Here is a 14,016-nt window from a genome sequence, read left to right on the forward strand (position 1 = left end):
TGGCTTTCCCTCCGACGGTGTTTGCTGAGGACGCTGGGTTATTGTAGCAGCTTGGCCCAGGCCCTGGACCGGGGGCTCCCGGTTTGGCTGACCCTGTGTGATCTGGAGGTGGGTGTGTGCAGAGGAGCGGAGAGATGTATCAGGTGAGGCGAAGGGAGAGAAAGCCTGGGCCATCCCCTCGCCTCCCGCTCCAGTTCCTGCTGCATCTGATGGCCGCTCGATCTCATCTCTGCCCTTGCTGGAAGTGGAGATGGAGGCGGCCAGCTTCTCCCCTTAGACGTGGTGTGGAAGGCTACTCCCCCGCCCCATCCCACCCTCGCCCTCGAATCTCAGAGAGCAGCTTCTGGTCCTTGCTGGAGCCCCCTCTGCAGAGACCTCATGCCCTGGGCACCACATGGGAGCCCCTAAACCCCCACAGTTGGTTGGAAGGGCCTAGTTCTCACAAGTGCACCCAGCAGTGGTCCATAGGGCAGCTCGTGAATGAATGAGACCCTGTGGTGCCTGAGCCACCAGCGGGTCGTTCAGTGCCACCTTTCGTGGTCAGCCGTGTTGCCCAGTGCACATTTATACACCCCCTAGGGCTTCACTCACCTCTGCCCCTTCCACCTATGGCTCTAAACCTCAGTGTCCTCATCTGTAAAATGGGCTTGTCGTGAGTATTAGAGATGAGGGGCACAAAGTCTCAGCCAGTGCTCAGCACATCGCTGACTTAGTAAGTGGTTGCTGCTGTTTTACCATGTGGGAGTGTCATGAGAACTAAATAAAATGTATGTGAAGGTGCCCATGCAGTGACTGGCATGGCGGAGGCACTCGGCCAGTATTTACTGAGTGCTGCCGTGTGTCTGGCATAACGCTGGGCACAGGGAAACCGTGGGAAGCAAAAACTGATGTATCTGCTGCCTTTAAAAGTTTACAACCTAGGATCCAAGAGGGAACAGCACATGCAAAGGCCCTGGGCTGGAGTACAGGGCCTGCTGAAGCCACCAACTGGGTGCAGGAAACAGGTGGGAAGGGGACAAAGGATCCCAGGGAGGCCAGTAAGGACCTTCCCTAATGCCCAGTGCAGCCAGCTGCTGTGTCAAAGACGTTTTCCTGTCTTCTCCTGGAGCCAGAGATGACAAATGTCAGAGGAACCTGGGGCGGTGATTAAGGGAGGGGTGGTGACCCAGCTCCAATTAGGGGCCACAACTGGGGCTTTCACTGGAGACCCACATGAGCTCTGTGATGGATGCCCTGGCCCACCACATGCCTCATAGACAGTGGCAAGAACCCGGCTTGTCCCGAGGGGGCAGCGGAAGGGGGCTTATCAGAAAGCACAAGAGAAGCACTTGGGAGCCTCATCATGTCACCCTGGCCCTGGGGGGTCCCCAATTTCACCCCATCACTTCCCTCTTTCCCTGCGTAAGGCTCTGGGAGGAATCCAGCCCCGACTCCTGGTAACCACTTCTCCCAGTAAAGGGCCTCCGGTGGAGAAGAGACGTTTGGTCTCAAAGGACTCCGGCATGTTGTTTTAGCTCAGTGTCATTCCCGCAAGGTACACAGAGCTGATTTCGTCTGAAGTACGAGAGGTACAGATGACAGCCCCCACGTCCCAACCACCAGCAAAGTTCTTTAAGGGCCCTGGAGAAGCCAGACTTCAGATCCCCCACCACCCCGAGCTCCGCCCGCGTGGCATTGCCTCAGTATGTGGGAGGCGGTGGCCGTCCCAGGCCCCCCAGCTGATGCCTCCTCCAAAGCAACCCCCAAACCCATCCACTTCGTGGGACTCTCCATGCGTGCCACAGTGATCTCCGGGCGTGGGGCTGGGCCACCCTCCTGCCACAAGCACTTGGTGGTCCCTTCCTCCGAATCCGACAGCAAGGCCGCCACCTTGCTCGCTCTGGGGGAGGTCAGGAAGGCAGGGAGCTCAGTGGGGAATACAGAGACCCAGGCTGCCATCACTGCCATTGCAAGTTCCTTCCTTTACGTCCTAGCACGTCACCCCCTGTGCCTTCCCGGTCACCCATGGAAGCCCTGCACCTACAGAACACGCCTCCCACCCTGGCCCTTTTGCTCAGAGTTCCTGCCTGTGCAGGCCCCCCTGGGAGGACACAGGCTGTCCTGCATCTGAGAAGAGCAGATGAGCCAATGCCCGGATGGTTGGGCGAGTGACCTAGCAGAGTCTAGTGCCCCGCCCATTGGGCTCGGCAGCAGCCCTGAGCCCCCCACCCCCAGGCCTGTGGACCCTCTGATAAAAGAGAGTACCCAGCACTGGCTGTCCCATGCCAGCTCCCGTGGAGCTCCTGCTGGGGGCTCTGGCCTGGCCCTGATTCTGAGTGGCAGCAGCTCTGGGTCTGTCCGTCCCACTTCCTGAGCAAAGTGTCTAGGCCTGAAGGTTTAAAAACCAATAGTCACCCTGTAGTTCTCAAAGTGGGTCCCACAGGCCTCTGCTGGGTTCCCCACAAGACTAGATATTTAAGCCAGGACAAGGGCGAGGGGAGGGAGGCGCTGGGTACAGCATTGAAGGCGGCCCCCACCCCACACTCGCCTGACCTGGAGAGCGAGTGTCACAAAATCTTCAGTGTGGTGTCGTGCTTGCCAAGCCCTAGTCCCCACCCTGACAAACTGATATCAGTCCTTTTGCCAATTTTCCATTTGGGGCTTCTATGTGGGATTTGGGGGAGAAGATAGGAGTTCCTCTGCTGAGAAGGGGCTTCTGGGCAGACATCGCGGTGCCTATGATCCGGCATCCACACCCGCATGGACGCTGCCTCCAGACATGTGAGGGACGGCCAGCCAGGACGACTGCGTGCCAGAATCTGACCCACAGGGTCTGGGCAGAGCAGGGTGAGGGAGGCAGGTGTTGCGTTCCAGGGATTCCGGTCAGAGCCAGGGACAGACACGTGCACAAATAAGCACAGGCTCTCAGTGAATGCAGTCACCTATCTGTGTAGGCAAAGGCATCGGTGTTCCAGACAAGGCCGAGAGCGAGGGTCATAGGTCCCCAGCTCAGCACAGGTCAGCGATTTCCCACGGGGAGCGCTGTGCATGGCCAGGCTGGGCCGCCGAGGGAGGCCGTGAGCGCCCCGTGCGGGAAGCACTCTAGCTGAGGTCGCAGGAGCCTGAGAGGTGATGTCTGTGCATGGTCCCTGGTCATATGGCTTATGGGAGGATTCCAGCCTCATTCCCTAGCTTGGGTTGTTGATTTTGGGATCAGTCTTATTATAAATGTAGAATCAATAGTTGTCAGTCACTAAGCTGAAGTATATGTGTTGGACACAGGATGGGATGTCCCTCGTCCTTTACCCCACTGTGTCCCCACAGCCGATAAGTTGACCCATTTCACAGATGAGGAAAGTGAGGTTCTGCTGGCAGGGTCAGGAACTACATGCACATTTCCTGGAGCCTGTGCTCCCCGACAGCCTGTCCCTTCCTGCCTCTCTGGACACTGCGTCCATCGGGAACCATCTCCCGGACACCCTCCCCCACCACTGTCCTGTACTCCTCAGTGCCAGCCTCCCTGGACTTCCTGGAGACCTCCAAACCAGCCAGGTCCCTCCCTGCCTCTGCCTCTCTGATCTTGGCCCAGGAAGCTTTGAGGATGGAACCCTCCTAGGTGGGCAGCCAGTTTCTGATTCCCCTGCCCCAAGCTGGGAAGATTCACCCACAGTGGGGCATGACTTGCATGGCTGCCGGTTTGCTGGTTTGCTCCAACTGGGTAGCAGCTGGATTGGCGACTGCATAGCAGGATGGTTAGGTAAGGTTGCACAGTTAACAGCGTGGCTCCTGGGCTCTGCCCATGTTCAGATTCCAGCTCTGTCACCTGCCAGCCTGTGACCTCAGTGAAGTTGCTTCTGCTTTCTGGGTCCCAGGCTCCCCACTTATAAAATGGAGACTATGATAGTACCCACCTCGCAGGGTTGTTGGGAACATCGGATGAGTCGCGACATGTGAAGTTCTTAGGGCTGCGCCCAGCGTGTGCCTGGGGCTAGTCGTTACGTCTACTGGCTGTTACAGGTGAGCACGTGCCTTCTGCAAACGTGAAAGCACAGCCTGGCCCTAGGAGATGGGGGCTCAAATCCAACCTCTCACCTTTTACTAGGGAGCCTCTGTCAGTTGTGTGACTTCCTCAACTTCAGAAAAGAATAACGCTTAAGTTAGTTGAGCCCTGCTGTGTACCCGGAACTGCTGGAACCATCTTACGCATAGTGACTCATTAGCTCCCCCAAAGACTGTATAGGTGAGCAGCTCTGTTGCCCCATTTGGCAGTTGGATAAGTTAAGGCAACTTTCCCAAGGTTACACCAGCTAATAAGAGGCAAAGGCAACACTTGAACCCCAAGATTCTGGTTCCTGAGCCCCAAATCCTTGACCACCAGGCTCTCGTTTCTCTGCGTGCATTACTTACGAGCTCTGGCTAACACATGTGCTTAACACATGGCTCGCTTGTTCCTGACTGGATTGCCTCTAATGTATTCTCTCACCTGGAGTAGTTTCCCTGTCTATCCCCATGAAAATATGCCTCCTTCCCCTTCAGAACCTGCACTGAGGACTGTGTATCCTGAGCTAAGATTTCTGCACAGGCTGTCTCAGGCATCCCCACAACAGCCCTAGAGGGAGGTTCTGTTATCTTCTCTGATGAGGACACTGAAGGACAGAGGAGCTAAGTGACTTCCTCAAGATCACACAGCTAACAGATTCTTATCAGACATCACCAGTTTGCATTCTGGCCCATCTGCCTCTGAGGTCGAAGTGAGTGCCCCGGTCACACCCTCCACCCAAAAGTCCTCCAAGCCTCTATTCTGTGCCCTCTTGGGGGAGCAGAAATTTACCCTGAGCCAGTAGTGAGGGGCACGTGGGCAGCAACACTGCTCAGCTACACAGGACACACAGGGACGTGATTAAATTCATTAAACCCTGTGCACCGTCTTGCTGAGGCCGGCTTGCTCAGCCAGCAGCTCTTATCCAGCACCTATTGATTTGTGCCCTCAGAGATGTCAGCCAGCCCTTGCTAGCAGCCCCGCCTCGCGGAGAAAAGCAGATAGCCCCATTCTCCCCTGAGACTAGGGGGCAGAGGGAGGTGCAAATCTGAGCCTGGTGACTCAGCCTGCCGCTCCTGCTGTTTTTCCCAGCTCCACATCCACTATGGGAGACAAATGTGTCCCGTCTGTCACTAGAGAACCAAGTTCAAGTTCACTCTACGCACTCCTATTTTGGAGAGGGGGAAATCATGACAAAGCCAACCCGTTCCCATGAAGCACTAACTTTAGAGAAAAGCAGCTTATTATAAATCAAGACCAAGCAACGGGAGAGAACCTGCCCGAGGTACTGGAGCCCTCCTGCCCCTCTGCCCGCAGACCTGCGGGAAGCAGGCAGAGCAGAAAAGACAAAGCCCCTGTCCCCGGGGCCCTTTTCACACAAGCTGTCAAGTGCAATTAGCAGAGATCTCTTGTTGTGGTTTTTTTTTTTAAATCTCTTATTCAATTATTTGTTCATTATCCTCTAAGGGATTATTTTCCCACTGGTGTTTGTTCTCCCATTGTGTCCTTTCTTTTTCTGTCCTCCAGCTGTTCACATTTCTACTTGCACAATTGCAGAGAGTAGCCTCAAACCTGTTCCTGCCTGGCAGCCGGGAGCCTGGCTGTCCCCGCCCGCCCGCCCGCCAGGGAGCGGGGCTCAGTATTCACCGCTGATGAATCACCTGCAACCCGCTGTTTTAATCTTAGCTTCCATCCCCTGTGGGCTCCGGCTTTCCTGGAGCTGACATGCTGGGCCCAGAGACTTCAGCTTGCTGCTGCCTGGGATTTCTGACATTTCAAAGCCTCAAATAAGATGTCACATTAAGTGACTTTGAGCCCCATTTAGCCATTTGGTAGGATCAATTTTCTGAAATTATAGCATAATAATGGGGTTTTAACTGCTTGTCAGTTCCACACGGAACAAAGGAGTTTATTTGACCCTGGCTGCAAGAAGCTGGAGAAAGATGGCCTGAACTTCAATGAAATGTCAGAATTGCTACTGAAACCCCGCCCCAGGGGCTGTGCCTGAGACTTTGAAGGGTGCCGACAGGCCTGAGTCACTCCGAGAGGTGGGGATGCAGGGAGGGTTCAATTACGATGGTGTGCTGGAATGGAAAGGCCGTGGCTGCTCCTGAGCTGGCTTGTCCAGGGCACAGGCAGGTGGGGTGCCTGGTGACTCAGCATGACAGTGAGGGGTGGGTGACCTTTAGGCCCTGCCCAACTGTGCCATGAGCTAAGCTGGGGAGAGCTCTTCTCTGCCCCCGCGGCGCCCAGGGGACACCACTGTGATCACCAGGGTGATCTCCATTCTCAGGGGCGCCGGCTGTGGTAACCACACAGCACAGACTGGCCGCAACAGCAGATACTTATTTCTCACAGTCTGGGGGCTGGGAAGCCTGGAGTCATGGCCCTAGCAGAGTCAGTGTCTGGTGAGGCCCTGCTTCCTGGTTCATAGACGGTGTCTTCTCACTAGGTCCTCACATGGTGGCAGAGATGCGGGAGCTCTCTGAGGTCTCTTTACAGGGGCACTAATCACATTCTTGACGTGCTACCCTCATGACCTGATCCCCTCCCACCTCCTAACACCATCACCTTGGGGTTTAGGATCTCAACATGGGCACTTGGTGGGGGGACACAAACATTCAATCTATAGCAAGTCAGAACAAGAAACTAATACACAAGACAGTTATATACAATATATAGCATTATGTGCTGTCTTAGCTCGGGCTGCTGTAAAAAAAAAATGCCACAGACTGGGTGGCTTAAACAACAGACATTTATTTCTCATAGTTCGGGAAGATGAGAGGTCCAAGATTAAGGTGCCAGTGATTAATTTAACTTCCTGGCTTTCTGATAGCCATCTTGCTATGTCCTCACATGCAGGGGAAAGAGGGAGACAGAGAGCCAGCTCTCGGGAGTCTCTTCTTACAAGGGCACTAATCCCGTCATGGTGGCCCCACCCTGACCTCCAGTTACCATCACACTGGGGGTTAAAGGGTTCAACACTGAATTTGGAGAGGACATGTTTCAGTCCATGGCAGAGGTTCATATTTTAAGGAGGGGAATGAATAGGACCCCACACACACATAATCCAAAGCAGGATGCCAGCCCTGCTGTGACGATCACATAGGGACTGAGCCCTACCTGCATCCTAGGTCCATTGGGCTCAGGACTGGGTGGCTAAGGTTTGGAAAATGTACCCCCACCCACAAGGACCATGGGCCTCACTGGGCAGCTGCAGACTCACATTGCAACTTGCTCAAAAGACAGGTGGAAGACTGAACACAGGAACATCTCATGAAGCATCTGAGGTTGCGCTAGGGCTTTGGCAACAGCGTGTCAGGGGAGAGAGGGCTCAAAAAGTGCAGTCAGAAGCCAGGTACCTCGGAATTAAGGAAAGCTGGAATTAGGCCTGGGCAGTAAAGACAATTCAAATAGGTCGAGACAAGGCCCAAGGGAGGCAGGGGAATGCAGCCTGGGAGCAGAGCCAAAAAAGGCCTACAGTGGGCATCAGCTACTCTGATGGACAGGGGTGGATGGAGGGAACAGAGGACAGATGGCAGGCAGGTCAGGACTTCCAGACACCTGTGGGCACAAGGGCACCCTGCAGAGCTCGTTCAGAATGGAGAGTCTCCCTGGGCAGGTCAGGCACGATGCCCAAGAATCTGCATTTTTCCAAGCTCCCTGGGGGGATTTCAATACAGCAGATAACCCGCATCTGTGTCCTTCCAGCCCATTTGCTCTGCAGAGGATGTCCTCCAGGACTTCATAGGTGAACATTTTCACATAAGGGGAATCTATATCCATTGTTCTATGATTAGTTTTTTTTTAAATTGCGGTGAAATTCACTAACATACAATTAGCCATTTTACGTGTACAGTTCAGTGGCATTTAGTACACTCACCACAATGTACAACCACCACCACCCCTGTCTAGCTCCAGAACATTTTCATGACCCCAAAAGGAAACCCCGTCCCTATTAAGCAGTCAGCCCCACCGCACAACCCCAGCCCTTGGAAATCACCAATCTGTTTTCTGTCTCTATGGATTTACCTATAAATTTTCTGAATATCTCATATAAATGGAACTATACAAAATATGGCCTTTTGTTCGGTAATTAGCTTCTTAGCAAGACAGGGTGGAGACGTTTACACATGAGCCAGGTGGTCAGAACAGTCCTCTGTTCAGCCCTTACCAACATGCAGGCCCTGCCTGGAGCACCACTGGGGGGTTGACTCATGAGGACCCCCCAGTAGGCCCACTCAGGCAGGCACTATTGACAAGCCCATTTTACAGATAGGGAGACTGAGGCTGGCAGAGATGAGGTCCCGTGCCCAAGCTCACACCTGCATTTGATCCAGAGTAAATCCAGAGGCTTTCACTCACCTGCTGCCTCCGGGCTCCTCTACAAGAATGTGTTTGTATAACATTACGTCATTATAACAAATGTTTAAAGAAAGATTATAGCTCAACCACCTGTTTCCGCCCTGGCCTGGACTGTCTCACTGTCTATGTTTTGGTTCTGGGCTGTCTCTTTAGCCATCTTGTAAATCTGCTGAGGTCCAGTTTATTTCTTCTTTCTATACCTCATCCTCATGTGGGTAGGCTGACCCTGGCCGATCTTGGCATTGGAAGACTTCGGTCCAGGTGTCTACACTTTATTAATGGGTCACCTGACTTCCTCAGAACCTTGGTTTATTTGTCTGTAAAATGGAGTGTGTTATCCTGGCACTGAGGGGGTGGGGCTGGGATCAAAGGGGGTCAGGCGTGGGAAGGCGCCACGTCTGGCACTGATACCACTTAGGTGTTATGTAACGGTGTGATGTTATTGGCACATTGGCAAGGAGAACCGTGATTGGGGACCTCAAAGGGCAAGGGTGAGAAGTCCACAGGACTTGCTGCCATCCATGCAGTTGTGTAAAGAGGCAGAGCTGCGTGAGCACTAGTGAAAGATGGCACTCGGTTTTCTTCCTGCCTTTGCTTAGCCCAGGAGGAGGAGGTTTCTCACACCGCTCATGATGCCAACTCTGAGGACGGCCCCCTGGGCTCAGCACGAGCCTTCACATCTCCCTTCCTGCCAGCCACGCCTGAACTCCACAGATCCACCCCTTTGCTCCAAAGTAGGTGTGGCAAACTCAGTGCCACACAGTCCAGGCCATAGGGCATGGTGGGGTCTGTGGCCAAGTGGGAGAAACTATGCCCAAATTTTGACAAAGAGATAGTCATTGCTCAGCTCCAGCCTCTTGGTACCAATGCTTCTGATTTTTAAAGGAGAATTGGGAAATTCACAATTTCATACCAAATGTCTTTATTTTTTAAACATGGCTTAGCCAAGCAAGCTGTGTCTATGTATCATCTACCCACCCCTTCCAGCCACTAGGCTGCGTTCTCGGCTCCAGACACCTCCGGGAGCGAGTTCTTGTATCTATCTTAAGACACTAACAGTACAAATTCCAGAGCAAGAATGCCTGGGTTCAGTACAGCTGCCTGGCTCTGTGACCTTGGGCAAGTCACTTAACCTCTCTGAGCTTCTGTTTCCTCATCTATAAAATGACATGCTCTGCTGCTCTAGTAATCAGATTGATTATGACTACGATTATTATTTCTCTCTCTTTTTTTTAATTTTTATTGAGTTGTCATTGATTATACATATTTTGGGGGTTCAACGTTGACATATGTTGATCAAATCAATATTACTAGCATATATATTGTTACAAATCATACTTATTCTTCATGCCCCTTGTCCAATCTCTCCCTATCTCCCTCCCGCTCCCCTCTCTCCACTCTAATTACCCTAGATTTCTTCTCTCCTTCTGAAAGGGTAACGGTTCCTCTGTTGATTTGTTGCCTAGATGATCTGTCCAATGCTGAGAGGTGTGTTCAGGTCCCCCAATATTACTGTAGAGCAGATGCTTCTTCTGTCACTCTGGAATGGGCTTTGTGGAGAGAAATGTCCTCTTCTTTTCTTTGGTCTCTGCTGGTGACTCTCCTGTCAATGCACTCCAGTGGCTGGTGGGCCATCTGCATGGTGGCTATGGCATCTAGCCACTTTTTTGGCAGCCATGGTTATTGCGGTGGCTGTGGTGGGCCACCCACATGGAGGTGATGTTTTTGGCATTCTCGTTAGCACTGGCAGTGCACCTGGTTGGGGGGGTGTCCAGTCCCCAGATCCATACCTTGGGTCCCCAGGCAGGCCCTGAGGCACTGGTTGTGTGCCTGGTTGTGGGAGGGGTTCTGGTCCCCGATCCAAACCTCAGATCCCCGGGTAGGTCCTGAGGTGCTGGTGGTATGCCTGGGCCAGAACAAATTTTTTGTCCTCTGCTTACTTCTAAAATTGGGGAACTTCCTGTGGGGACCAGGACTTGAGCCGTGTGGTGTAGCTAAATTGCTGCTTTGGGGCCGGCCCATGGCTCACTTGGGAGAGTGTGGTGCTGATAAATAACATCAAGGCCACGGGTTCAGATCCCTGTATAGGGATGGCCAGTTCGCTCACTGGCTGAGCGTGGTGCTGACACCACCAAGTCAAGGGTTAAGATCCCCTTACTGGTCATCTTTATATAGGGAGAAGAAAAATTGCTGCTTTGCTGCTGATTCCCTAGGGAAGGCTTTTTGTGCAGCTCAGGGTTTAATAGTTGACCTTATAGGTACTTCTGGCTCTCCAGAGACCCAGTGCACCTGGGTTGTGTAGAAACTCTGATCTGGGCCTGAGCCTTTTCATCAAACTGCACCCCACACAATTCTATGTTCCTGACCAGTCTCCTCTGAGTTGTTCTTCACTGATTGGGGTGCTGGTCAGCTGTCCTTGCTGTGCCGCACTGTTCCCCCGGTGGGCCCATTTCCCCCACTGCCCGGGCTGCAAACACTTCCCATGGGATAGGCCCTGCTCCAGACCCTTGCAATGACTCTCTGGCCTCTAAGTGGCTCCATTTCTTCAGTTGTTGTGGCCCCTCGCTCCTGTGTGGGTCCACAGGAACCCTGTTAGTGGTCCTGCTGGCCTGGGGGCCACCAAGGCCCTCTTCTCCCCTGCCACGTCCAAGCAACTCCATCCGAAGGGCACAGCTGCGGCTTCTGCTGGCTCCTTCTGCCGGCTCCTGCTCCGTGCGCTCACCAGCTTTAGCCTTAAAGTGGCCAGAGCACGAAATAGTCGGAGCAGTTTTTTCTTTCTCTCATCGTGGCTTCTCCCACCTTCATGCACTCCGTACGTCTCTCCTCCTGTTCACCTGAGCTCTAGCAGCCCCAGCTTGGCTGTTGTTGCTTTTTTATAGTTGTAAATTGGTGGGTTTGTGGGAGAGAGCAATGCTGGGGACTGTCTATTCCACCATCTTGACCAGAAGCCTTGACTACAATTATTATTTCCTTAAGTTGAATCGAGTATCTGTACAGAGTGTTGGTTAAGTGTAGACTCTGGAGTCAAACAGAATTAGATTCAAATCCCACTTCTGCCATTCACCTGAAGCTGACCTTGGGCAGCATTTAACACTCTGAGCCTCAGTGTCCTGGTTTGTAAACTGATGAATAGAAATAATTCCTCCTGCTTACGACTGTTGTGAGGATGAGGTTAACCGATGTCTGTGAAATGCTAGCACAGTGTGTCACACGGGGTCCTCATTAAGTGGTAACCATTGTGATCACGTTCAAGCTGGTGAGTGGGGTAGGGGAGGCCGCAGTGGTGCGGGTGTGGATGTGGAGGGATTCTTCCTCGTGGGATCCAGGTGAGTCTGAGAAAGAGGAGCTGGGGAGGCCGGGATAGGGAAGGGAAACAGGCCAACACCACAGGTGTGAGGGCGCCAGCCCTCCCAGGCAATGCTTAGTCCATAAAAGAGACACCGTTTCTCCCCTCTGTGTGAGGCCTGAAAGGCCTGCGTTGCCGTGGGCTGGCAGACGACACAGAGGCAGCTGTGAAAACACGGTGAAGGAGCGAGGGTCCCTCCAGGACAGGTGGAGGTGTGAGAACGGCCCTGACCTCTTCCACTGCTCCAGAGCCCAAAGGGCATCTTAAGAGAGGCAGGAACACCCTCACATTTCCCTCCTTGGAGGTGAAAGCATGCACCGCAGACAGGCCTGCCCCCACCCGCTCGCTTCCTGGAGGCAGGTGCCTGGCTCCCCTGGAGTCCCCTGCAGTCCCTCGTCATCTGCCATGGCGACAGTGCTCAGTATGCACCTACCGAGCAGCAGGTTGCAGGCAGTTGTTGGGTCATACCCATTCACTCTATAGCATGGGAACTACGTTTCCCAGGCTGCTTTGCTCTCCCACTTCCTGGTAGAGGTTCAGCCAATGGGAAGCCCTGGTGGGAGATCAGCAGCAGGATGGAGAGGGAGGCCTGGGAATTCCTCCCCATCTCCCTTTGAGTCCTGGGGCAGCCCTGACAATGACCGGGACTTCTCTGTGGCTCTGACTCACGCTGGGGAGCCCTCCCTCTGTGATCCTGCCTTATTCTGGGCAGCTCCAGTTTCCAGCTCTGGATACCTCCCATTGTCCTGCCATCCGCCAATTGCTGTTGATAATCTCTGGGTGGTCTCTCCCTCCCCTGCTTGGCTTCTCAGCTCCTCCAATGCCTGTGTGTCCAATTCCCAGAACTAAATTACCCCAGTTTGAAAGACCTGGAGAGGTTCCTGTTTCCTGGCTGGGCCTGGCTGATGCAGTAGCTAATACTTACAGTGCATGCTTCATGGACAGACACACTCAAACTCAGGGGCCCTGTTCTTACTTCTCCCTAATGGGAAGGGGGGTGCATGTTCTGGGTGGTCTAAAGCACCCTGAACCAGAAGGTTCAGACCCACTACTGGCCGATTCCGAAGCTGCCTTCCTTCCTACAACACGTTGCCTTCGGTTAAGGAGCACATTTGTGAATTTACACTGAAGATTCACAGTTGCATGTCTCGTTCTATTTCCGTCTTGATTCCACCCCCTACTAGGTAAGCCGTTTGGTCCCTCTGAGCCTCAGTTTCCTCCTCCATGGTACTGGGGGTTGGGGATTCCCCAAAAGGAAAAAAAAAAAGCAAGAGGAATTGTTTTTCTTCTGACACTGAGGGGCTGATCAGCGACTTCCTGGAGGAGGCGGCATTTGAACTGTTTTGTCTGTTGGGAATCGACGCAGGATGTAGCAGCTATGAGCACACTCAGCAGTCAGACCACCTTTGTAGGTGTGGAGCTTGAGTGAGTGGTCTTGGCTCATTCCTTATCCTTTCTGACCTCAGGACCCCCACCTGACCACTGGGGTCCCCAAGAGCAGTGGAGCAAGATGGTTAAGGCACAGGCTGTAGGGCCAGCCTGCCCTGCCCCTCGCTGACTGGCTGAGTAACTTTGGCCGGGACTTGATTGCCCCGTGGCTCAGTTTCCCCATCTGTAAAATGGGAGAAGATCATCCCTGCCTCAGAGGGACAGTGGGAGGGCTGCATGGTTAATTCGTGTGAGATTGTTGGCCTAGCGTGTTTCCCTTGCTTACTGAATGGTGCGTAACAAAAGAATGCTTTTATGTCGTCGGGACTTCTTGGCTCCTGACCCCCCGGTTTTCCTTCCTGCCTGCAGCCGCCACCTTCATGGAGCACTGGAAGCGGAAACAGATGCGGCTCAATTACCGCTGGGACCTCACAGGCTTCGAGGAGGAGGAGGTCAGTGGATTTGGCGTTCTGCAGCCCCATGCCTTCCCCACCATGTGCCCCACCCTGTTACTCCTCGGGACTCCCGTGGAAGCCTGAGGTCGTAAAGTGCTCCTAGTGCAGGCGAGGCAAGGCCACCCCTCCGCCTGCTTCTCCGTTCACCTCCCTGGTGTTCCAAATGCCCTCAGTTGCCAGGGCGACTGTTTTATATCTGCTAAAGTGTTTTTGATCTCAGCACTCACATGGACACGCCACCCACCAGCGTGGTCTCAGGAGCACGCCAAGGCTCGCCATGCTGACCTCTTCACGTCCGAGGGTGCAGCCCGGTGTGTGTGGGGAGGCAACACCGCTGCCCACAGGTCCCCAAAGGCAGCCATGAGCATTTGCCCCCTCAGGTGCCAAACCCACGCTCCTCAGAG

The 14,016-nt window shown here is 53.7% G+C and overlaps 1 protein-coding gene across 6 annotated transcripts in view; it reads left to right on the forward strand.

Moving 5' to 3' along the window:
• Positions 1-14,016, forward strand: part of ANO1 (anoctamin 1) — a 90,659-nt gene that overhangs the window by 45,579 nt on the left and 31,064 nt on the right. For all 6 annotated transcript variants that reach the window (XM_063093351.1, XM_063093348.1, XM_063093347.1 and 3 more), the window contains one exon: positions 13,527-13,609. In XM_063093351.1, the coding sequence (XP_062949421.1) occupies positions 13,527-13,609 (83 nt within the window). The remainder of the gene's footprint in view (positions 1-13,526; positions 13,610-14,016) is intronic.

This window comes from Cynocephalus volans, chromosome 4 (genome assembly GCF_027409185.1).
Source record: "Cynocephalus volans isolate mCynVol1 chromosome 4, mCynVol1.pri, whole genome shotgun sequence".
In the NCBI taxonomy this organism is placed as follows: domain Eukaryota; kingdom Metazoa; phylum Chordata; class Mammalia; order Dermoptera; family Cynocephalidae; genus Cynocephalus; species Cynocephalus volans.